The sequence below is a fragment of the Merops nubicus genome, unplaced genomic scaffold, assembly GCF_000691845.1.
Source record: "Merops nubicus isolate BGI_N331 unplaced genomic scaffold, ASM69184v1 scaffold7010, whole genome shotgun sequence".
NCBI classification, from domain to species: Eukaryota; Metazoa; Chordata; class Aves; order Coraciiformes; family Meropidae; genus Merops; species Merops nubicus.
In genome coordinates, this window is record NW_008582078.1 from 9,186 (window position 1) to 32,006 (window position 22,821).

General features: G+C 39.7%; 1 protein-coding gene across 1 annotated transcript in view; it reads left to right on the forward strand.

The window, feature by feature from the left end:
* Positions 1 to 208: 208 nt before the first annotated feature.
* The window catches only part of LOC103769255 (glutamate receptor-interacting protein 1), a gene marked incomplete at both ends in the record, with an annotated part of 38,683 nt that continues 16,070 nt past the window's right edge, over positions 209 to 22,821 (forward strand). The window contains 5 exons of the mRNA XM_008936438.1: positions 209 to 344; positions 1,296 to 1,441; positions 4,383 to 4,466; positions 5,315 to 5,390; positions 6,755 to 6,900. Coding sequence (XP_008934686.1) covers positions 209 to 344; positions 1,296 to 1,441; positions 4,383 to 4,466; positions 5,315 to 5,390; positions 6,755 to 6,900 — 588 coding nt within the window. The remainder of the gene's footprint in view (positions 345 to 1,295; positions 1,442 to 4,382; positions 4,467 to 5,314; positions 5,391 to 6,754; positions 6,901 to 22,821) is intronic.

Consider the following 22,821-nt stretch of genomic DNA (forward strand, 5'->3'; position numbering starts at 1 on the left):
CTTTTATGGAACATATGTCTCAGATTTATCTGTATGCAGAGCCTTGCAGACAGAACTTGTGAATTGTAACATAAAGAATCTCCAGATGTACACGTTATTTCTTATTAACACACACAATGATTTTCTTGGGAAGTAGATGACATTTTGGAAAGGCAACATCTGTGTTATCACTTAAATTTTAATAATGCCAATAATTTTCTTTCAACAGAGGAATTCAAGGGCTCAACAATAGTTGAATTAATGAAAAAAGAAGGCACCACCCTAGGGCTTACAGTATCGGGTGGAATCGACAAGGATGGGAAACCAAGAGTATCTAACCTTCGTCAAGGAGGAATCGCTGCTAGGTAACCACATCTCAAGCCACAAAATGCATTATAAGATGTGATTGTTTCAGAAATGCATACTGCATCAGAAAGGTCACTAACAAATATGTGACTAGATGCATCTATAATGGCAGCCCATCAGACCAAGAAGCTCAGAGGAAAGAGTAACAGCTGGTCCCCCTCTTCCCTCAAGGCTACTTCAACAAAAACTAGAAATCCCAATGAGATATTTGCAAGTTATCATAAGACTAACTAAGTTTCTTCAAAATTATATGTTTGATTTCTGTGTTGTTTTGTCCTTGAACAAAAGCTTAAGAGAAGAAATGTAAAATACTGATGGTAAAAAATAAGATGGAAAAGCTAACCATGGTACTACCATAATTTATTTTTTAAAAAAACCTGTTTATCAGCTGGTTTTAAGACTAAAAAGAGTCTAAAGTCACAGCTACATAATGTCAATAGCATTAATATTTCAGTGGAAACAAAAAAGCTGTTATTCATGAGTGAAACAAGTCAAAAGGGAAAGGTTAAGATAAATCATTCCAAGTGACTGAGCAGAACATGTGCTTTTGGGCTGTGGCCTGTCTTTTGGTATCTGTGATGTTAGCTATGAAGGTAACTACAGTCCAAAAAAAAAAAAAAATAGCTTTGGATGCTTCCCAAAGAGAGAGAGAAAGTTGGGGACATGAAGAAGATGAAGTCAAATCATTCAACTCCTTTATTGTACAGCCGGTTTCGTACACCAGAAATGCATCATGCAACAATGGTGTTCTTTTAGTATTTAACAAGGTAGACTAGATTAAGATCTTAAAATACCACTTTCTGGTTGAAAGATCAACTTGTTGTAATCTAGATGAATGGGGGAAAAGATCTTACTATAACTATGCAATAATTTAAAGAATTTAAATTATTTAGTTAGTCTGGGCCAGCAGATTTGTTTCCTTAACAAATGGAACGTGTTTTTTTTCCTAGGAGTGACCAGCTGGATGTAGGTGACTACATCAAATCTGTGAATGGCATCAATCTGACTAAATTTCGGCATGATGAGATCATCAGCCTGCTCAAAAATGTTGGCGAGAGGGTTGTTTTAGAAGTGGAGTATGAGCTGCCTCCAGTCTGTAAGTAACAGCAGAGCAAACTGAATTGTATGCAGAATAGCAGATATGTTGTCTGCACTGAAATGGCCACGGTTGGTGATCTTCATTTTTAATAGTGATTGTTTTCTCAATTTTTTTTTTCCTCTGGCTTATCTCAGAGCATGGGAGCCACATGAAAGAGCTGGCAGTATGGGGGATGCTCTCAGCGATGCTCAGGTGTTTTAGAAATGTAAATCCCATCAGTGACAGAGCAGAATTGTCAATCTCCACTGTATTTTTTGTTCTTGTTCATTTGTTTGCAATTTTGAATACTGTGAATTAGGTTAGGTAGATTCTTCTAGGGCAAGAGAATCCTTCTTGTTACAGTAAGATCTTCTGAAATGAGACCAATGAATATCTGTGAGTTCTGCCTCTGCTTTTTCTTGCCTTCTCTCCACTTGCAACACCCTCCCACTCTCCTGGATAAACACCACTCTGAGACCTTTCCAGTCTTTTCTGACATCACGTTTAGGCAACATCTAATTTCTAGAGCAGAAGACTCAGCAGGGTAGGCCATGGGGATACATAAACCTACAAGAATTGTGTGACTGAAACAAAGGCTTCTTGTTAAGTAGGATTGTCTTCAGATACAAGTTTACACCGACACAGAAGTCAGAGTGCTGCTGAATGTTTTCCTTGCCTTTCCTTTGCACGTTCTTTTTGTGCTTATGCCTGTGATTGTGTGTCTGTAGGAGAAAATCAGTGCAAATTGAGACTATCAGGTATGAAGTGAAAGCTAGAGTAATGGTGAGTTGGAAGCTTGGGGTGGCTGGCAGGTGGCTGTCTAGCACCAAGAGAGCTGCACCAGTCACACCTTTGAAAGGCTGTATGCTGCTCATTGGAGTGAACAAGATGTGTTTTGCTGCTGTTTGGCCAGAAAAGTTTGTAGAGCCAGCTAGGAAGATCTTATTTCCTTACATAAAGAGTTTCATCACAATAGAAGCGAAAAAATTCATCACTCTCTATGGTGCTCAGAAGAGGATGAACTCCCTACTGCTTTTTAGCAGCTGGAGAATTAGTCTAATTACATATTGGGTCATTTTTATGGCCTCCTAGCAACCACCTTAATATGTTTTGAATGTTCTCTGTTGATTAGTGTTCACTTGTGTTAAAAGAACTTCATGTTCAAAAACACAGTATTTGAGTTAATGAAGTCCAATGAGTGGAATAATTTTGCTGGAGATCTAGTTGGTTTACAACTGTTTTTTGTGCTTATTCAAGTGGGCTGCCTTTCATTTCACCTACTTTTGCCATGTGTGCCACTCTTGCCCACTGAAAAAGGATGCTAAATCATAGTAGCAATCATTACTTTTTCTTTAGGTCCTTGGAATTTCTGACCCCTTCATACAGGCATAGCTAATAAAGTTGCAGATAAGTAGCAGTCTAGTTGTTTCCATTAACTTCTAGTGAACGAGGTAGGTACAGTGCCTTCATTATACACAGAAGTTTTCCAGTAGGTCACATGGTGGAGTCCTGGAACCTCATTCCGTGCCCCTATCCATAATGAAATTGTACTGTTGTCCTCATGACTACACCCTCAGGGAGAGGACTGTCATGGTTTCAGAATGGGGAAATGCCAGTACTTTAGTAATCCCACTCTTCCCTAGTGCTTCCTACCCTCTCTGGCAGTGTTCACAGCAGGAGCATCCAGCTGCTATTTTCAACCTGAACCACCTCAAGATTTTAAACTGGAACATGAGCCACACCTGCCTCCCATCTGCCTTTTGTTGTCGGTACAGGTTAAGATGACTTTTCCCTCCCAGGCTGAGGCTGGGGTGGAAAGACAGCCTCCTGAGTAGTTGTTGCCCAAGCAGGAGGACACTGTCTGCCATTCCTCACTGCTGAACTACAAGTTTTGCCTCTCTCCAGCAGAGGTTACAGGCCATACCAAGAAGATCACAAAGCATGGATTCAGCTTGAGCTACACAGAAGGCCACTTTCTGTTGACAGAAATGAAGGCAGAAATTGTCTTCTCCTCCCTGTAGTTTGGTCCTTTTTGGTCAGTAAAACATCTCTAGCTCAGAAGCAAACAGCCGCATGGACTTCATAGAATCGTAGACTCCAGTAACACGGTCCTGAACTTCAAGCTGTAGTTCAATTACTTCAATTACTGCAATACGCTGTGTGTGATTTTGCCCAGTGTCCTTTTCCCTTTGGAAAAGGGAGTTCTTGCACCCTGCCAAAGTTTGTCCTCTAAAAGCTAATAGTAAACTGTCCTCTGGTCTCTTAACAGCAGTGGTTTCAAATTCTGTAAAGTAGTTCATCACACCCAAATGTGTTGGTCTGTGCAATAGGCGTCTCCCCTCCTCACCCAGCTGCACACCACTCCTCTAGTGCTTACAGAGGAACTATTGACTTGACTACAAGTCAAACAGTTTTTCACTCACCAATGATGAGGGACCACATTACATTATGAAAAAAATAACAAATCCTGATGATGCAAAATATGTTTTTCACCTTAATCTAGTAACCTAACATTAGAGGCACACCCTGTCTTGACTTTAAGCGATACAAATAAATGGTTTCATGGCTGAACAACCAACTCCATAGGTAACTTTAAGAACTTAATTTGTTGGTTTTGTCTCACTGTGTATTTCCACCTTTTTTAGCTCTCTACTGTAACTGTAAGAAAAACAAAATTCTGCCACAATTTAAACAGCAAGGCTCAAATCCCTCATCTGTTACATGGATCTGTGGCTCTTTCTCCAAACCACTGGCAATCTGCAAAATATCTGGCCTGAAATTCTCTCAAAAAGAGGATAAGTTATATTTAATTAGAGGTGTTTAATCTAACTGTTCTGTAGTGGAGTCTTTCCAGTTGTACGATCAGTAACACAATAGCTAGTTTAAATTGAAAAGGTGCAAACCTAGGTGTATAATTAGAAAAATGATAATAAAGTTTTGGGATTTTTTTTTTTTTCAGCTGTACAAGGATCAGGTCTCATCTTTAGAACCGTGGAAGTTACTCTACATAAAGAGGGGAACACTTTTGGTTTTGTTATAAGAGGTGAGTTATTAAATTTGATCTGTCTGTTTTCTAAATCAGCAAAAAAAGTTATGAGATTTTATCATTTGAAATCATTTCAAGATTTATGGCTTACAGTTTGTAAAAATCTCTGATTTATGTATTACTTTTTGCATACATTCCTGTGCTGCTTTTTTGAACTGCTCTGATTTTTGCTTATGAAAGAAAGTAATTAATCAACTATGCCAAGAGCGTGACAAACTTCATTTTACATAAGTCAGATTCTTACTACCACTGATACCACTGAAATCATCAGGAAGACTGTGATTCCTCAAAAAGATGCACATATAGTATTTGTATAAATTAGGTCTGAAGTCTGACTAATTGTGGTCTGACTTCTACAACAAAAGTATGTTCACTGATTTAAAGAACAAAAGAAGACATGCAGCTGTTAAATAATATATCCCAATGAAGAATTATTTGTTTCTTCAGGGAAAAGTGTGTTTTTATTGTTTAATATATGAATTCCTTCGTGGCCACTCATTATTCTGAGTATACATGAAGTACAGATGTTTTTTTTCTTTGTGCAGCAAATGTTGCAGAACAGTAAGTGTTCACACTGAGATCAGATCTGCAGTGTAAAGAATATACATTTATCAAGAATCATTCTGTAGAAATATTCTATGAAGAATCATCTCCACCACACAGTAGGTCAGTTTTATTTGAGGCAAAATTCAGCGAAGGTTCAAATTAATGGCTTGACCTTTTTTTTATCTTTTTAGCCCATCTGTAAGTGTGCATGCTGCAAGATTTAGGCTTGCCTTTTGGAAATGAGCTTTCATAAATAGCATAAAATGAAGGTGTGCTTTCTCTCACTTTTCCCTTCCTAGGTGGAGCACACGATGACAGAAATAAATCTCGTCCTGTAGTAATAACATGTGTTAGACCTGGAGGGCCTGCTGACAGGTACAATTCATCTATCTCTGGAGTGCATGTGAAAGAGAAATGGACAAACGTGAATTATTGGGGACAGAAGTCAGGATTTGGTGTGAAGTAGTTTGATATTCAAACCTGTTCCTTTGAAATTCATGATTTATGCATTTAATTTTAATAACAATAGCAGTAATAGGCAACCAGAGAGACTAGGCACATCAGGGTGTGTTAACTTTCATTTAGTATGTTTGCATGTTTCGAGATTTTCCCATTAAACCCTTTCAAAAATCAACCTAAAATAATTAGAATAAATGCCTGCAATAGGTCAGAACACGTATTTTGCAACCTTCAGACAACCAGTGTAGCTCTTAATTATGCTTTTTGTACTCTAAACACCACAATCTTTGTCTTTTGCTCTTCAGAAAAAAATTTGTTGTACGTTTGACGGGTGTTGTATTATTTTAAGATGTTTGTCCTTATCTGCATGTAAGTTCACATGTCACTTCACCTGGACAACCTCCTGGTACAGCTTTATGTTTTGTCCCAATGAACATATGTGTACGTAATACCGTCTTGTATCTATATAAAGAAAGAATATTGACTATATGTAAGAATTATATTTTTTGAAATGGCATTTGTGTCCCTGAACCATTAAAGGAACTTGAAGGGCAATTTCTTTAAAACGGTCTGATTTTCTGCAGCCTATGTTGATATTTTGACCTTGGAAACATTGAGAAGCTAATGTTTCCAGAAGGCATTTGTCTTTTGTCCCTCCCTTTCTTCCCACCCTCATCCCCCTTGCTTCCTTGTTTTTCTCCTCAGTTCTTGAGCTGACAGTGCTAGTACTTAATTTCTATTATAATTCTGAATACCTTATGAAATACACCTGGAAGACAGTATACATTTATAGCCAAATTATTTTTGGGTAGGAAGAAAAGAAAAATGGAATTATCCAAGTAAGAGGTATTTTTGAAGATAATCAATAAATGGATGTTCATGTTTTGCAGTCTGCTTCTGCACCCATGTGTTTGCACATTGTGTTTATTTTTAAGAAAATAACAGAAGAGGAGGTGTTTATGTATATGTGAAAGAGGAGTTGTGTGGACAAGGCAGAAAGCAAGCATATGTTGAAGCAAAAGCTATACTTGGTTGCAATTTAACATGACTTGATTATTTAGCTATGTGTTAAGCCCTTTTCCAGTCACTGACTTTCCAATTAAAGCAATTTCCTTTCCACTGCGCCCTCTGAGTGTTCTCACCGTCACAGCAAATGTTAAGTGTTAAGGCAAGAGGGGTGGATGTCAGAGAGGGTGCGAGTTGCTTTGTATAAAAATGGTATTCTCTCCAAATTGATTTATCTTATATTAATAAAGATCAGTCCTTTAATCTCTCTTCAGAGAGGGCACAATCAAACCCGGGGACAGGCTGCTGAGTGTTGATGGGATCCGACTGCTGGGAACGACACATGCTGAAGCCATGAGTATTCTCAAACAGTGCGGACAGGAGGCGACCCTGCTGGTGGAATACGATGTCTCCGTGATGGGTAGGTTGAGAAGTGGGGCTTTAGTTCTGGGAACCATCTGTGACGTTTTGCTGCCTGTTCTTGATGAGCTATTTTAGAAGTGATCGAGACCTGTTATGCTCCCAGTAGCACAGCTATTCTCTTCTGCGCCGTATCATTAATCTTGGGTTCACACAGAGGTGAGCAGTATTTTACTGTAATTTAGCATTCTGACATTTCATGGTTTGTAGAGTGAAACTATAGTGTGGATTCTAGCAAAGTAACTTTTCCAGTGACTAGTTTATAATAAAGGTTAATGAAGTGTAAGCATTTCTGTGTCACATGAAAGAGAGGCTTACTTGCTCTTACAGGAATTCTTTTGCCTTTTGCCAGTGCTGCTAAGGTGGCCAAGACATTATTAAAAAGCTGCAAAACTGCCACATAGAAAAGAACAGGGAAGAGAAAATTTGTCCAGAAATGCAGAGGTAGCAAGTCATGGCTTGAAAAGTGAGCCCATGCTTTCACTGAAGATACAGAAGTATTTTTTGGAAAGTCAAGGAGAGCAGAGGATTTTTGACAACAGATTTGGGATTGAGGTATTTCTGTCTGTCTTAGAAGGTGTCATATCTCCTCTGTTTTTGCAAGATACAGAAAATTCATGGTGACAAGAAATAGGAATACTCACCAGTCAGACTAAAATAATTCATTTCTCTTTGGAGATCTTTCTCTTTTCCTCCTCAGTTCTACAGTCAGATTTCTAGCCTAGCAGTAAAGCAGCCTCATAGGAATCTGTGAAATAGCACTGTCAAACTTCAAAGACTTGGAAAAGATTAATACTTAGAAGAATAACGTCAGGTATTTGTTTATTCTGGAACAGACTTCTTTGTTCTTCTCTGAGACACAGATTTATTTTTTTTATTATAATATATATCTCTGTTTAGCTAACTATCAAGAATGGAGTGACAGGTTTGCATGGTGTCTAGCAGGCCTGATGGGCAGTTATGCCAAGTTCATGTCCAGGAAGGTGGAGACAGCTCAGCACCTGAACAAGAACCTCTCATATGGAAAATGGAAATGCAGGTGATCTTGTAACTTGAAGAGAACTAGCACTGAGGTGATTTAATTTATTTCTTCTTTCTCTTTGGAAGATGATGGATGATGAAATCCTACCTATCATCACAGTTAAAAACAGATTCTCTATACTCTTAAGAGCAAGATCTTGTTGAAGAAAGAACCCCTGGATTTACACAGACAATGTTCCCAGCAAGGCTTTCATTTCAAAGAAAATTCCCATCCTCATTCTCCTGTACACCCCAGGGAGGGAATCAGCCTCAGTTTCACTGAGAATCTTAGAGGATTGTGTGAGAACAAGGCCACATGTTGAGAAGCTTTGTTGTGCTCTAAATTGCAGGTGTTTCAAGGCAGGAAGCTTCTTTTCAGTGTTACTTGGATAGAGCTCTTTGCAGGAGGATAGAAAACTTGGTTGGAAATTGCAGCCTTATAACTGTAGAGGGAGTACCTACCAGTCAATCTCTTCAGGTGATTCTGTCTTGGAATAAACTCTGCTATCTCCCTTTTTTTCTCAGTAACAAAGCTGGTTTTATTGTTCCTGCCTTCCTGGCAATGACTGTGTTATCCTATGGAAACTTAAGGAGGCAAAAGAACCTAAGGCTTATGGAGGTAGAAAGAAGGAAGGAAAAGGGCATCACAAGAGAAGAAATAAGGAGGAGTCCAGTAGCCTCTCTTTCTAATACATTATGATTTTGTTAGACTTTAGCCCCCAGTAGGTTCTGAGTTTTTGCTATTTGCACGCCGTGCATAGTCTTTCCAGCTGCCATGTGAAAAATTTTGTTGGGAATCTTTCTTTACTTTTTGCAATTGTGTTATTGCCACAATGGAAAGGCTGAAGATCACTCATCCTAATCCATTGATTCCTGGGCCAAGAAAACAGCACTGATTTGAATCTTCACTTACTTCTGCTCAAGATCAGTGAAGCCAAACTTGGGAGTAAGATGAAAAGGAGGGTATGAGCCATGAAGATAAATTTAAGAATTAGAGAAATGTTACTCTTTTTCCCAACTCCTGTGTTACTCAGAAGACAAACTATTTGTAATTCCACTGCAGGGTTGAAGATGTGAATATGAAAATAGGCTAAAACGAGACGAAGGGCAAGTAAGGTGCCATATCAATAGCTGATGCTTGAAACTAGTTTAGTAGGTTAGCCTGCTGAGGGGGGACAATAATCCAAAGTTATCTAGAAGTCTGGCGCATTCTGTAGGGTCTTCCCAGTATAAACTTTCAGTAGAATATCTTACTCCTAGAGATAAAATTGTACCATTATTTGCTTTAATATCTTTTCTACTGTTAACAGATGGTTATATCGGGTAAAGTAGCATTCCATGTGACCAGAACTGTAAAGAGCCATAAAATATATTCTGATAGCATGAAATTGGAACTTGATTTGAAAAGCTTCCACTAGATGAAGAAAATAATCCTAAACTATTTTTCAGCTACAATCCTGTAGTGTGTAACTGACTTTTTATAGTCCTGTAAGCATAAACTGTTTTGAAGGTGCTATATTTCTCAAAGTTTAGTTCCTTCCCCTTAAGTCTGCAAGAGGTCACATGGGAAGCTTATACATTTTATTGTTTGTGGAACCTAGACAAACTGGAGTAAAAAAAAACAAACCAAGGGGTTCTGTGCAGGGTAATTAAGTGTGTATATGATTTAGGAGACGTGACTAGTGTCACTGAACTCTGGGATTACACTTGTGCTTGCTGAAGTAGTATCCTGAGTGTCCTGCTCAGCTGGGTCCTAGGAAATAAACTTGTCAATTTAGCTTCTTGGAAGAGATGTTGTTAGCTTGTTGGGTCTTTTCTTTAATGCTGAAAGCGTTTCCAGACTGGTGTGTGTGGTGTACTGCTGTGTAGTTTCAAAGAGACTTTGAAACAGTATGAGTTTGGAAATCCCAAAATAATCCCTGAAGAAAATAGGAAAACGTAATTTCTGATAAAATATTTTATAAACTGATAAAAGTTGCATTTGAAGTTGTGGAGATAGCAGTCTTCCAAATGTCTTTCCATTTTCCCAGACTCCTCTGATCATGAAGCAATATGGCTGCTTTTACTCCTTGTTGATTTTAGAGGAAACTATCTGCATTTTTTAATTTTGTGAGGCTTTAATAACGCTGCTCTTCAGTGTTTGCAGAGGAGATGGATATGGTGACTTGCCACACACACAACTGCATGGAAATAACATCCGTTCTGTGGGCTTTATCACTTTTCTTTGTAATTCTGAAGTGTCCAGCCCTTGTGGTCACGTGGGTCGCCTCTTTTCATCCAGTGGTGGGAGAGTTCTGAATATTCATAGAATCATAGAATGCTTTGAGTTGGAAGGGATTTTTGAAGATCATCTAGTCCAACCTCCCTGAAGTAAGCAGGGACATCTGCAACTAGATCAGGTTGCTCAGAGCCCCATCAAGCCTGACCTTGAATGTCTTCAGGGATGGTGCCTCCACCACCTCTCTGGGCAGCCTGTTCCAGTGTTTCACCACTCTCATAGTTAAGGACTTCTTAATGACCAATCTAAATCTACCCTGCTCCAGTTTAAAACCAGTGCCCCTCATCCTGTCACTACACGGCTTTGTAACCAGTCCTTCCCCAGCTTTCCTGTAGGCCCCCTTCAGGCACTGGATGGCTGCCACAGGTTCTCCCTCCAACCTCCTCTTCTCCAGGCTGAACAACCCCAGCTCTCATCCTGTCCTTGTAGGAGAGGTGCTCCAGCCCTCTGATCAGTTTTGTGGCCCTCCTCTGGACTTGTTCTAATAGGGCCATGTCCTTCCTGTGTTGTGAGCTCCAGAGCTGGTCACAATACTCCAGGTGGGGTCTCACCAGAGTGGAGTAGAGGGACAGGATTCCCTCTCTCAACCTGCTGGCCACGCTTCTTTTGATGAAGCCCAGGATGTGGTTGGCCTTCTGGGCTGAGAGCATGCATTGCCAGCTCATGTCCAGCTTTTCATCCACCAGTACTCCCAAGCCCTTTTCCACAGGGCTGATCTCTATTGCATCATCCCCCAGCCTGTATTGATAATGAGGATTGGTTATTATTACTACTGGATATTGGGGTTCTTAGTGGCATAAGACTAATCCCATGCCCCTCACATTGTGGAAGCAAAGGGGTGGAGTCTGAGTGGTGACTCACAGTGACTTCCTGCCACCACCAAAATAATTTTGCTGCTTGAATCTTTCCCTGTGGCAACCAAACAGCAAATATTAATTCCAAGCCATAAGCTTAGGTTGGGAAAACTGAAGTTCTCACTGTTTGGTATTGGTCTGGGCGAAGTATCCTAATGACCTGCTCACAGCTTGAAAGCTGTAATTCAGGCATCCTCAGTTAGACTGAGAATGAGAACTCAAATGCTATGTTAATAGCAAGCCTCAAACAGATATTCACACTGCTCTGTCTAAAGTGAGAAATAAAAGTTTATTACACTTATTTAGAAGCAGAGCAGATGCAGTTTCCCTTCAGATTTTCCAAAGTCTGCCATGATGCTGCTGGGCTCTCTTGTTCTCTCTGTAGCTGAGGTTGCAGTCTGCCATATTTACGCTGAAAGGAAGCATTCAGAAAAAATGCAAAGGTAATTACTATCTTGAATTTAAATTCTCACCCATAACTTTTTTATGTAAGTCTGTGGAATGAGGGAACATACTGCACATTCAGATACCTTACGTTTCTCTGGCACTTATTTGAGCCAGAATAGATTTGCGGGAATGTAGCCCTCTGTAATTTTCTCTGCAAAACAGATATGGTCAGCTTTTTTTTCAGTCCCAAGCTACCAGAGTAGCCCTAACATAGAACTGGTCAACTTTAGCTAGAGAAAGACCCTAAATTTTCTGAACTTGATGTTACCATTGGTACAACTTTCTAGAAAGGGCATTATTCGTGCAATCATTTGCTAGTAAATCTGACAGAAGTTTAACACTGTGCAAGCTTTTTGCCTCTTTAAGTTCACCCATTTAAAAAAAAAAAAAAAGACAAAAACAAAACAAAACAAAAGAGCAAAAGACTGTAACAATTTTATGAGAGTACATTATTTAAAGAAATCTGCCTCACCCTTCAGTATTTCTGCCTGGCAGGCAGAAGCACTAGGGACCAGTCCCAGGACTAGAAGATAAGAGCACCAGGGAGAGAAAGCTTGCATAGTTTAAACATCAGGTGAGGTAATCTCTGATCCAGTGTAGACTTTCAGTAATTTGTGCAAGACAAGAAATAGAGGGGGAAAAAAAGAGCTTATGAAGATCAAGAAGCAGGAGCTCCAGTGACAACAGACTTGAGATCTTCATAAACCTTATAAATGCTGCAAAACCTTGAAAGCTGAAGGAAAGTCAGGAAGCCTGTAGGATTTCACACTGCCTTTTTCTTTCTGTTTCTTTATAAACTTAAAATTAACATTTTCTTTGTCTCTTAGAAGTCTTTGACAGAACAGATAGGTAGCATACTTTAGTATTTGACTGCAATTGCAGGTCTCCTGGCTGTCACAGAGCAACAGACCTAGATCCCTTGAAATTCTAAATATGAATTAGTTACTTGAACCTTTGAAGGATGCTACCTCTCTGATGTTGCTTCAGAGACAGATTGAATGAAAATTCATGTGCTAAGTAAAGGTCACAGTAGCTGTATTGGTTGAAGTATTACTCTTATTTTAAATACCACTTCACAAACACATACACAAATTATGCTAGAATGTAATGTTTGATGTAAAAAGATTGAGTGTGGAAGTTGGGAAATGTCACAATTGAGATTGTCTGCTCAGCCTCTGTCCAGCTAAGTGTGCATGCAGGACAGCCACAAGACCACAGGAGAGAGGATAACCTTTTTGTGCAGCTATTCATTTTACATTTTCTTTCTGTCTTCGGTATGTGACCACAGGCTTATTGAAGGCGCTGTCCAGATCCTTGTCTGAATACAAAGTTATTAATTTCCTGTTTTGTTTTTTTTTTTTCCTGAGGCCCTAATCCTGCCACAGTTTGAGTGCTTCAGGCAATATGCAGATCTCAAGGAGAAAACCTCAGTGTCCTGAAGTCATTCCAATTGTATTGGCTCTTTCTTAAGGCAGAAGGTGACACAGACATATCTCTCTCTAACAGTCCCAGAAATATCCACTCACAGATGTATCACTAGGTAAAACACGTGGGATTTTTTTAGCTCTCTTGGAGTCTAATGTACAATTCACGTTCCTGCTGCTCAAACTATGCAGGTATTTAAATCTACATGATATGGCACATGACTCTGTCATTTTACTGTACAAGTTCCTAGTTGTACAAGTTTACTCTTTGTTCTTTCAGCTGTCAGTGCCAGATGCCTGCATCAGAGACATTAGTATGAACTGACAGTCGGGCGTGGATGTATACAATAAGTAAATTATGTAGTGCTGGCTTGTTAGGATTTCATCTAGCAAAAGATATGTTCTGGGATATCCTTAGCACCAAAAGAGACTTTTTCCTTCAGAGAAGTCTGAGGCTTGTGATTTTTTCTACTATCAGGTTTTCTGGCTTTCAGGACTACTTTTTTACACAGTGGGCGTTATTCCTTTTAACCCTTCACCTATCATGCTGCTGCTAAATACAACATGCTGACTTCAATGAGACTCATCATGAGCCTATGAGAAGATTGATATCTATCAGTCAGGCATCACTTCCTGCTTGCTTACCTGCTTTTGTCTACTCTTATTTAAATGGCTTAAAAGGGAGATAGCTTTTAAATGCCTCTTAAGGCAAATGGGTAGCATGGAAACCTAAGGTAAACAAGCATTATGCTTTAAAAAAAAAATAAATCCAGTATTCTGGGCTGGCAAATTCAAAACCCAGTTCCTCATTCATCAGTACTTTGTGTGATCAAGAGGTGTTGCTGCTGACTGCTGGTAGTGAAACAAGTAAATACTTGCAATTAGTGACCAATGCAGTTTAAGTGTCCTTTTCAGCCTTTAGAGAAATTCTGACAGAAAGAGAATCTGGTACCTCAAAACAGCACTCAGGAACCTCTTCAATGCTACATGTCCCTCTCCTTCTTGCAGTTCCGTCTTTATGCCTTACATGCCTGCCACTCAACTTATTCACCATTAGCTCCCTCAAAACCTACAGTGCTTTGCCTTATGGATTCATCATGAAAGTTGTTTCATCATGAAGACTGCTGAGTAGTGACAGAGGTGTGGAATGGGACCTTGTAAAAAAATTGTATTTCTCTCTATAATGAGCGGTATCACTGTGTTGCATAAGCAACTGTCAATTTGTCATTTCCCATTATCTGTGTGAGCTTACGTCCTTCACAGTTTGGCCACGTTTTTGTGTACCATTACCTAGGTTTCTCTGAGGGAAAAGCTTTATATCTGAAACTACATCTGTACCAAATAGTTCCTTAAAAGAGTGAGAACCACTAAGCCCACCAGTCTGCTCCCAATTAGCTGGGTTATCAGACCAGCTGTCCAGCACAGTACCTATGTGCTTCCTGGGGACAAGAAAAGACTTGAGAGACACGTGACCAGTGGGCTTCAGAGACCTTTGCTGACAGCAGAGAACTGTAAAGGTTCAAGATCCCATGTTCCTTCCTGTCCATTTCATGCAAGCATTTTTCCTCTGTTCTTTGTTCTTACCCTGGTTCCTAGCTGCATTACTGTCTTTTTTTTTTTTTTTTTTTTTCCCAGCAGCTGCTCAATTTGTCCTTTCCTTACAGACCTAGTTTGAGTCCTCTTTTCTAGAAGGTCCTAAATCCCCAACATGCTATTCCCTCTTCTTACAGCCCAGTTTTTCTTCTGTATTTTGCCAAGTAAGGCTTAGGTAATTTTCCAACACATTTCTCTCCCACTGCTGATATCCCTCTGTAAAGGTCTTCTGCAATTTTCATGCCTATCCTTCTTTAGCCCTTCCTCTTGCCCCTGTCTCTTAGAAAACCATTCCCAAGTTTCTTGTACTGCAGCTTCTTTTCAGGTCAATCACCTTCTCACCTCAGTTCCTCCCTTTCTTGCCCCAAAAATCCTACTCTCTTCTTCTGGCTCTTTTTTTGATTCTCTGTGCCAGATCTGTCAAGTAATGAAGACATATGGACAACATGAATTTTCAATAAAAAGCCTACAGAATTTTCTGTGTGAGGGGAGAACTATGGTTTTCCCTAATGATGCTCTCAGACACAGCTGACCTGTTTCAGCTGAAATAACTAAGGGAAGTAAAAAAAAATACACCCTCAGAGAGGTAACCATCATAAGAAGAAATCACACCAAATGTTTCAACTGCGGCCAAGTTGTAAGCAATTAAAATCAAGATGTTTTAATGAGAAAAGCCTGTGATTCCCAAGTATATTTGCCCTATAGATTTTTTTTTACTTTCTTTTCTCTTCCTGGTTATGATTTGTTATTACAGTTTGATAGCCATGTTGCTAGTAGATGATTACAGAAGGGAGGAGTTGTCATGTTTTACAAGTATTTCATAAATCTTACGGATATTTCTTTCTTTACAAACTTCTTGATCATCCCTAAAGAGAAATAAATGGAGTTTAGCTGAGCCATATAAGTTACAAATTACTCTAACCGGTGCAATTAACATTTCTGTCTAGTGCTTTTGAAACCATGGCCTCATTAAAAGCAGCTTAATAAACATTGCTTTGTATGGGAGAAAAAACTGTAAAGGTGAAATGAGATGTCCCTGTAACAGAAAACTAAAAATACAATTTAATTGTCATAAATAACCAGGGAGGGGGGAGGGGCTGTTATCTTCCAAGTTCCACTTTAGATATGAAAATACTCTGTGTTCTTCTTATTGGATACTGAAAGCAGTGGAAAATCTTGTCTTCAAAGGCTCATCAGGAAGGTGAAACCTGTACTTGTATACAGTAGTATTACAATGTACAATTCAAAAAAATCAGTCTGAACTATCTAATGTATTTCATGATGGGCATTCATTAAAGTAGAGCCTTCCTAATCTATCCTCCTCTCTCCTCATAAAGCACGTGGTTTGAACTTTTTAGATGTTAATTCAAGGGTTTGAATCTTCAAATGGCAACATTCTCTGACTAATAAAAATGTGTTATTGTGCTTCTTTTATAAGCATTTAAAAACAAATGATGGAAGGAGGAGATTGCTTTAATAACCTCTCCTGCCCACCATCCAGGCTCCAGTCAAGCAGAGGAAGGAACAAACCACCATATTTAGTAAAAGATGGGGGGGAAAGGGTTGATCAGATCTTTCCACTTTGCATTAGGGCTATCTAGCTGTGCCATGAAACACAGCATGAAAGAGAATCACCATCTCTACCACATGCTCGTACCTCTGGTCAGCTGGAAGTTAGTCAAGAGGTCTTTCAGTAAGTTGGATTATCTGTAACTTAGTATGCTGGTCAACAGGAGATGAACAAGGCTGGTGAAGTGTCCTGGTTTGTGCTGGTCTGAAAAAAAGATTCAGCCAGGTAGCTGAAGTACTTTAAATTCAGAGTGCAGGTGTGAAAGTTTTACAAAGAGGATGATAATTAAGCTTCTTGGAGATTAAAGGATCTTCTGCATGTGCCATGCAATTCAATGCAAGAGAAACTCTGTAATCAGAAAAAATCCAATTAAAAAAATTCAGACTTGGATTTGGCTTAGTGGCATTGCAGTCATCCGAGAAACTAAGGAATAAGGGATGGATCTGGTTTGCTTTATATTAGAAGGAACTTGGGCTATAACCCCAGAAACTGTCTCTAAAAGGGCCCATCAGTAAGGAAATAACAGCAGCAGCAAAGTCTCTATTCCTGCCTCCATTCCAGGGAGAGGCAAACACTACATGTGCTCCAAGAATTTTCCTGAGGGAGGTGTTTAAAAAGTCCAGAACCAAACTACTCCATCCTCTCAATTTATATATATTTTTTTAATCAGTATCACACACAGACTGTGCCTGACAGTTTTAGCTAAGGGGAGAAAACCCAAAAATCCCTCAGATCATTTCCTGAAACACTTGTTCTGGGCATAAAGGAAGAGTTTAAACTGGGATGCAGTAGGGCAGTTTTTCATCCCTTTACACTAAGTTTCATGGTTCAATCATCATTTTACAGAACATTTGTGCTGAAAAGGATATATTTTAAATTATGAATAGTTTTAGATATTTTGCCTAAATATGAACGGTTTCATTAATGGCGTTCCAATCCAAAACTTATGTGAAGGAGATCTGAAGCGGATCCTGTGAGATTGCACCGTGTACTGTTCTGCACATGGGAGATGTGTGTTGCTCAGAGAAGGCACTGCTAAGGCCTGTGAACTGGGAATGTAGGTAGGGGGAAAAAAAATCAGCATTTAAGCAGAACAAGTTTATCTTGAAATCAACATAGTTACTCAAAGATAATCGCAGCAGTGCTACATCTTACAACATGATCTTGTTACACAGAATTATACTTACAGTGGCGTTGCTCAGCTGTACCATGAGTGAAATGTTTTCTGAGCATTTGATGTTCAAACCACATTCCCCTACAGTAATTCTGAACACCCGTAATAACCTGTCTTTGCTTCTTGGTTATCATGCTCTGTTTATTTAAAGAGTTCATTTTGTAACCTATGAACTCAATGTTTATCAGAATGGTTTGGGGAAACAGTATTGATAAAAAGTGCTCTGTATGTTAGCCCACGTTCAGCCAAAAATCATTAGATTTTTCTTTTTTTAGTTAATTCATTGGTGACTCCCATTAGTGGTGTTTGACCTTCTGGTGAGTCTCACTGTTTTCGTTTGTAAGGGAACTGGCCAGAATATTCTGACAGCTATTATTGATTGGTCATGTTGCTATTTCAGTGGAGATGCTGGAGGACCCTAGCAAATTATGTTTCTGTGATAACTGAACATGCAAGCACCTGACTACAGGTTTCACTGAAATCTTACTGGTTTTCTTCTTGGAGGAGGAGGAGAGGGTGGCAATGATTTTATGAAGAGTACTTATCTAGACTGTTCACCGGTTTCATCTTTAATTGCAATTCTGACACTAGCAGAGAAGTCATGGCTGACTGCAGCCACACAGAGTGCCGAGCCCTCCTGAAGAGATGAGTAATGAAGGATATGACAGCTTCCCAAGGTTACAGGTAAAGCTGTGGCAAGCTGAGGTTTCTTCCTTCCTCTTATGTGCCTCCAGACATTTCTTCCCTGGCTGATAAAATTGCACTTTTACGTGCAGAACCCACACCAGTCTGAAAACACTCCTTCTTGGAAGTGAGTCAAGTCATGTGGTGACCCAGACCTTCAGGTCACCGGCATGAAATTGGAAGCATAGTAGGGCCTTGACAATAGACAAAATTGGCTGTAGGGCATCAGAGGCAATGAGGCTCTGGGGAGAAAAGAGACAATGAGGGAGCAGAGGTGGGATGCTAATGAGAAAGACAGGGCTTTTTAGGGTAAGGTTTCCTATTGTGTTACACAGAAGCATCTATAACCCATATTGACTCCGAATTACAGGGTTAGTTTCACTTTTTTTCTGGCAGATAATCCAAAGGTTATATACATGAAAAGGTGGTAATATGTACACCATGAGGCAGAGCTTTGGGACCAGTGCTATGCTGCTTAGGAAGTCCTGCAGTACTTTCTTTAAAAAATCCTAGCTGGATTTTTTCTTTATCCTTTATTTAATATCCAAAAGCTATTGCTGATTCAGGTCATCTTGCCTGAGTTCTTAATGGAAATCTAAAGGCTTCGAGCAGTTTAAATTTTTAAAACAAAACAAAAAAAAAAAAAACAACTGGACTGTTGGCACACTGAGCCTGTGGTTTCCTCTCTGTTATTAATATGACTTTGGCACAACATCCCCCATAGCTGCAAAGAAGATCTAAAACAAGCTCTGCAATTTTTTGGCTTAGGGAGGCCAGCAGCAACTTATAACTAGCTGTTGTTATTTGCATTTAACTTCCACATTTGAAAATAAATGCTTAATTCAGATATTAAATACACTGGAATTGAAATTTCAACCAAATGTATACATTTATGGTGATTGTTGAATATGCTCTGCTAGGTGATTCCACAGAATTTAGTATTTTTTGAATGCACATGAAGCTGCATCTAATCCCTAGACACAGCAATGCTGCAGTATGCTGTCATCTGAGGTGTTTAGGATGAGAACCAGAACTACTGATCCTTTGGTCAGCCATCATGTGCCTTTCTTGAAGTTAGCCACGTCCTGGTCCGAGCCTGTTTGACTCAGTAGTAAGACTCTCATTGATTTTAGTTGGGTTTTTAAAAAGGAGAAGAATCTAGCTTTTGTCCTACATTTGAAGAGCTTTGCTCATAGGGGTATAAACAGCAGAGCTGTGCTTCTTTGCCCCCTGCCTCAGTTCTCACCAAATGGGCACCAAACGTCTATCAACAAAATGTCTTCTGCCAGCATAAAAGTCTTCTAGTTTTAGTGCTGTTTGCACCAGTAAATCAATGTTTTTTGTTGCCACCATAAGAGCATCTACTTTAGGGAGTCTACAGCCCACTGAAGTCTGAAATGTAGAAAGGACCTAACTCTGATGCAGGTTGTTTAAAAATAGAGCTATTTACACGGTCTAATTACACCCAGTTACCACTCAGTCCTCTCCTGGCTGCTAACAAAAAGAGAACATACCAGGCCCGTTTTCTCCTCACCCGTTTGATAAGATATTTATCTTCTGGTACTTCATCATTAACATGGAAGCAGGGTATACATTCTGAAATTACCAGTTTTGTCATGTTTTATAGGTCATCCCAATTTGTGTCTAGATCACAGCAAAAGTCTCCACCCTCGAGCATGCTAGAGAAGCTCTGAGATGAACAGCCAGCATGCATTTCATTTTATTTACTTTTGAGCTTTCACATAATAAACCCGATTTCAACTGTCAGCATTTGATGTTAGAAAGCATTGGTGCTGTGGTGCTGTGGTCTCTCTCAGTGTGTTCTGCCATTCTCTAGTTGGATAAGGAATATGGGAGAAGTATCAGCTCCTATGTTTAAACTAGAAAAGAGCTACAAAGGAAAAGCAAAGAGGAAATAATGTGTCCTTTCCATGCTTCTTTATGATCCCCCTTGCAGGAGGAATCGCTTTTTTGCAACTTTTGAGACTACCTCACAGGTAAACCCATGGTTTTAAGAACTGTAGAAGCTCCAGCAGTTTACACTAAGGTTTTTGTTGTGATCCTCTTCCACCTTCCCCCAGGTAACTGCCTAAGTCTGCTTTTCTTTTTTCTTTTTTTGATAAAGCATCTTCAGGCAAAATTGTTCTGCTGTTTGCAGGAATAAGTTTTGAGAAGGGTGTTTTGCCTGTGATGAGGAAGTTGGAGAAACTTTTATTTGTGAAGATATGCAGTTCAGTATGTACTGGTTGAGAGAGAGAAAGATCTTTCAGGAAAGTCTCTTCTGCTTATCCTGACGAAAATCCATTTGGACTTATCTACATTTGGAAGTCTTTGAAAGGATACAGCTCAGTGTGTGCAGGAGAAGCAGCACTTTGTGAATGACTTTTCCAAAAGTTTTGTCTATATTGGGGAAAGTTTTTTCTTGTCTTTGCAATATTCCTTTCAGTTCAGCTCTGCAGGGATGGGAAAAGCAAGAATTAAAGATGCCCATGCAGCCTTACACAGATGCTTTGGAGCATATGTGTTATGATGTAGATTTTAATTGGAATGATTGCATACATCTTTCTTTCATCAGTCACCTGCTGCATAGTACTAAGTGATCTGAAAAACAGTCAAGTGAAAGAAATGTTCTAAAGAACATCTCATCTGATCTTGTCTTGGATACCTAAACTAGAGCAGGTGAAGCATTTTAAAAGCCAGTCTTCTCTGGTGGTTGTAGAGAGAGTTTAGGTCTTTAGCACAGGTGTAGCTATCTCAGGCCTGCTCTGTAGATGCCTGTGTTTTGGTGCGGTGAATCCCAGCATAGGCGTCTCAGATTGTCCTCTCCGGACTAATGGATGCATTTGACCTCCATTTCTTTGATTCTTATTTGTTTATCTGTACAGTAGGGAAAATGCCATGCTTTTGCTCTGAAGGGTGGTTGTAAGATAAAATCATTAATAAATGTGTGTTGTGTGTAATGAATATTCAGAAGCTGCACCATACAATAGCTCTCCCACTACCACAGATGCTCAGAGAAGGCTGAGAACACTGTTTAGTAATTAAGGCATGAGAATGGGGGAAAACAAGAAAAAAAAAAAGAAGTGTTACTACTACCTATTAAATAGTCATTGTCTGTCTTCTGCATGAGGCTCTTGAAGAAGGAGGAATATGTGATTATTTAATTAAAGAAGGGAGGTAAAAATAAGTTCATCCAGGCAATGTTCATTCTGGGGTTCATTAAGTTTGAAGTGCTTTGTGCCCACATGGTGACCATAATATTTTTCTTTTAATGTCATTCTGTTTGTAAACAGACACTTCGGAGCCTTTTTTTTATGTGCGTGTATTTTTGTAATGATTTATATTGATGTTTGCTGATTTTAATTAACTACTCATTCGGGCTTTTACAATTTGCATACACACAGTCTTTCTGTTACCATCAGCTCAGCAGTGTTGAATGGAAGAGCCACCTTCTGAGCCCTGTGACCTCTAATTTTTCAAATTCTTTACAGCTTAGGTAAATTTGGGTGGCTTTTCACTGGTCAGGAAAAAAAAGACACGCCTGGAAAATGCTTTTCAAAGTTTCTGCTTTATACAGCTTTGAGAATTACTGAATTTCAGATCTGTATACCTTCTGAGCCCTGGGCCATCTTCAAAAGGAAAAAAGTCATCAGACAGGGGTATGGGAGGATCTGGAGTTCTTCTGAGCCTGGCAGCACAAGCTACTCTGGCAGGAGGTAAATGGCTTGTCCTGTGGCAAAAAAGGAGCCACACAGGAACCTTGCCAAGGGTGACCCTGGCAGCAAGACAGCAGGCTCTCTACTGGGGAAGCAGATCAAAGAGTGCACTTCTCCTTGCTGGGACTCTCTCAGTTATGGGGTGCTTGGGTTTCTAGAGGTTATTGCTTGCTTGGGACGTGGGGAATTTTTTTGCTGGAAATGTATGCTACAGAGAACAGGGGACATAGAAACTTACTTTGACTGTGTGAATACTCACAGTAGTACTGTTTCTGTATTGCTTGGAACAAGCACCGGGAAGGGAAAAGCTGGAAATACATAAGCAACAGGTAAACAATCCTAGATTATTTTTGCAAAGAGGTATCAAAGAGTTCACATTGGCTTCTGTGTTTAATTTGAGGGCAATTCGCCTGAATTACTTTCCCTGTTCCTCTTAAATGTTTTTGCCGAGCTGCTGCTCAGGCGATACCAAAGCAGAGAGAGAAAGCAGGTGATAAACTTGTTTTCTGACTCATTCTACCAAAGTTTCATTCCATGAGTGGCTGGCACTGAATGGCAAAATATTCTGTGCAACCCCTGAGAGATGCAAAACTCTCACTCTGCTCCTCGGTGCATCAAGGCCAGAGCTCAACCTCGACCCTCTGCATGATGGCATTTTATACTGTGGCTGTTCCAGTGCACCAATTATTTGTAAGACAGCTGTGCTAGAGCACAGATTGTTGAAAAGAGACCAAAAGGTTTTTTTGAAAAAAAGTGGTACTGATAGTACAAACTTGCAGCATCAGAAGTTCATGTTATTTGTTATGGATAACGATGTAGAGTTTAATTTTTTTTTTTTCTTTTGGTGCATACTCAATAGGCTTTGCAGAGGAGTCTTTTAGACTAGCCTGAAACCTCCTGCTTGTGCAACCAAACCAAGTCAGTTGATTTCAGTGTTAGCAGAAGCACACTCAAAGTCAGCTTTCCAAGGCAGAGACTGCACTTGGCTTGTGTGCAGAGGTCACTAACACATGAAAATAGTAAGTAACTGTGAATGTATGAGACCGTGTGGCTCAGTACAGAGGTCCCTTGAGCAAAGCTCTATCCTTGTACCTCAAGTACGCCAAGCAACCCAGCCATGTGGAAGTGGGGCTGCACTTGGGTCAAGCGTTGTGGTGAGAAG